This window comes from Sycon ciliatum, chromosome 11, assembly GCF_964019385.1.
Source record: "Sycon ciliatum chromosome 11, ocSycCili1.1, whole genome shotgun sequence".
Classification (NCBI taxonomy): domain Eukaryota; kingdom Metazoa; phylum Porifera; class Calcarea; order Leucosolenida; family Sycettidae; genus Sycon; species Sycon ciliatum.
Genome location: NC_088653.1, coordinates 27,077,186 through 27,078,756, shown reverse-complemented (window position 1 = coordinate 27,078,756; position 1,571 = coordinate 27,077,186). Strand labels below are relative to the sequence as shown.

Below are 1,571 nucleotides of genomic sequence, written 5' to 3'. Positions count from 1 at the left end.
TACTTTGGTTGCAATGTTTGTGAAGCGACTATTATGAGAGCACATTTATCATAATTCATTGCTATAAAGAACAAGAATCTCTTCCAGCCATGCCTGGGCGCTTCCTGTATCAGAGTTGGGCTTTATGTGATTAAATCAATAAGTCAACACGTTTTCTAGGTTTACATGTATGCTCATTTTTGGCTGCAAAATATATTATAAAATCTACGTGGAGATAAAAGTTTTTAATAATAGCTACGAAAGGTATGAATGCCGCAGACATCACCACGCAACATGGTCATGGTGCGTGGTGATGTCTGCGGCATTCATACTTTTCATAGCTATTACTAAAAGTTATTATGATCATTATTGATGACTGTGAATAACGATCAGATTCTGCGTTATACAATAATGTACTTGAAGTACATGTTCATGTATGGCAAGCTGCTTCACGTTATGATTTTGCATTTGAAAGCCCTACTGTAAAACATGTAAATTTAGGTGCATTAACAATTCGGTGCCAGGGACCTGCCAAGTTTCAGGTGTAATTTTGAATTAGGCGACCAGGATTCCCTTCACATACAGACTGTAGTAGTAGTAGTAGTAGTAGTAGTAGTAGTAGTAGTAGTAGTAGTAGTAGTAGTAGTAGTAGTAGTAGTAGTAGTAGTAGTAGTAGTAGTAGTAGTAGTAGTAGTAGTAGTAGTAGTAGTAGTAGTAGTAGTAGTAGTAGTAGTAGTAGTAGTAGTAGTAGTAGTAGTAGTAGTAGTAGTAGTAGTAGTAGTAGTAGTAGTAGTAGTAGTAGTAGTAGTAGTAGTAGTAGTAGTAGTAGTAGTAGTAGTAGTAGTAGTAGTAGTAGTAGTAGTAGTAGTAGTAGTAGTAGTAGTAGTAGTAGTAGTAGTAGTAGTAGTAGTAGTAGTAGTAGTAGTAGTAGTAGTAGTAGTAGTAGTAGTAGTAGTAGTAGTAGTAGTAGTAGTAGTAGTAGTAGTAGTAGTAGTAGTAGTAGTAGTAGTAGTAGTAGTAGTAGTAGTAGTAGTAGTAGTAGTAGTAGTAGTAGTAGTAGTAGTAGTAGTAGTAGTAGTAGTAGTAGTAGTAGTAGTAGTAGTAGTAGTAGTAGTAGTAGTAGTAGTAGTAGTAGTAGTAGTAGTAGTAGTAGTAGTAGTAGTAGTAGTAGTAGTAGTAGTAGTAGTAGTAGTAGTAGTAGTAGTAGTAGTAGTAGTAGTAGTAGTAGTAGTAGTAGTAGTAGTAGTAGTAGTAGTAGTAGTAGTAGTAGTAGTAGTAGTAGTAGTAGTAGTAGTAGTAGTAGTAGTAGTAGTAGTAGTAGTAGTAGTAGTAGTAGTAGTAGTAGTAGTAGTAGTAGTAGTAGTAGTAGTAGTAGTAGTAGTAGTAGTAGTAGTAGTAGTAGTAGTAGTAGTAGTAGTAGTAGTAGTAGTAGTAGTAGTAGTAGTAGTAGTAGTAGTAGTAGTAGTAGTAGTAGTAGTAGTAGTAGTAGTAGTAGTAGTAGTAGTAGTAGTAGTAGTAGTAGTAGTAGTAGTAGTAGTAGTAGTAGTAGTAGTAGTAGTAGTAGTAGTAGTAGTAGTAGTAGTAGTAGTAGT

At 34.8% G+C, this 1,571-nt stretch overlaps 1 protein-coding gene across 1 annotated transcript; it reads left to right on the top strand.

Annotated features, from left to right (window-relative positions):
• Positions 1 to 638: 638 nt before the first annotated feature.
• On the top strand, positions 639 to 1,571 carry LOC135827510 (uncharacterized protein DDB_G0271670-like; the record flags this gene model as incomplete). The annotated part of the gene is made up of 1 exon (XM_065339996.1): positions 639 to 1,571. A coding segment is annotated over one exon (933 nt), but the record flags the coding sequence as incomplete, so codon positions are not given.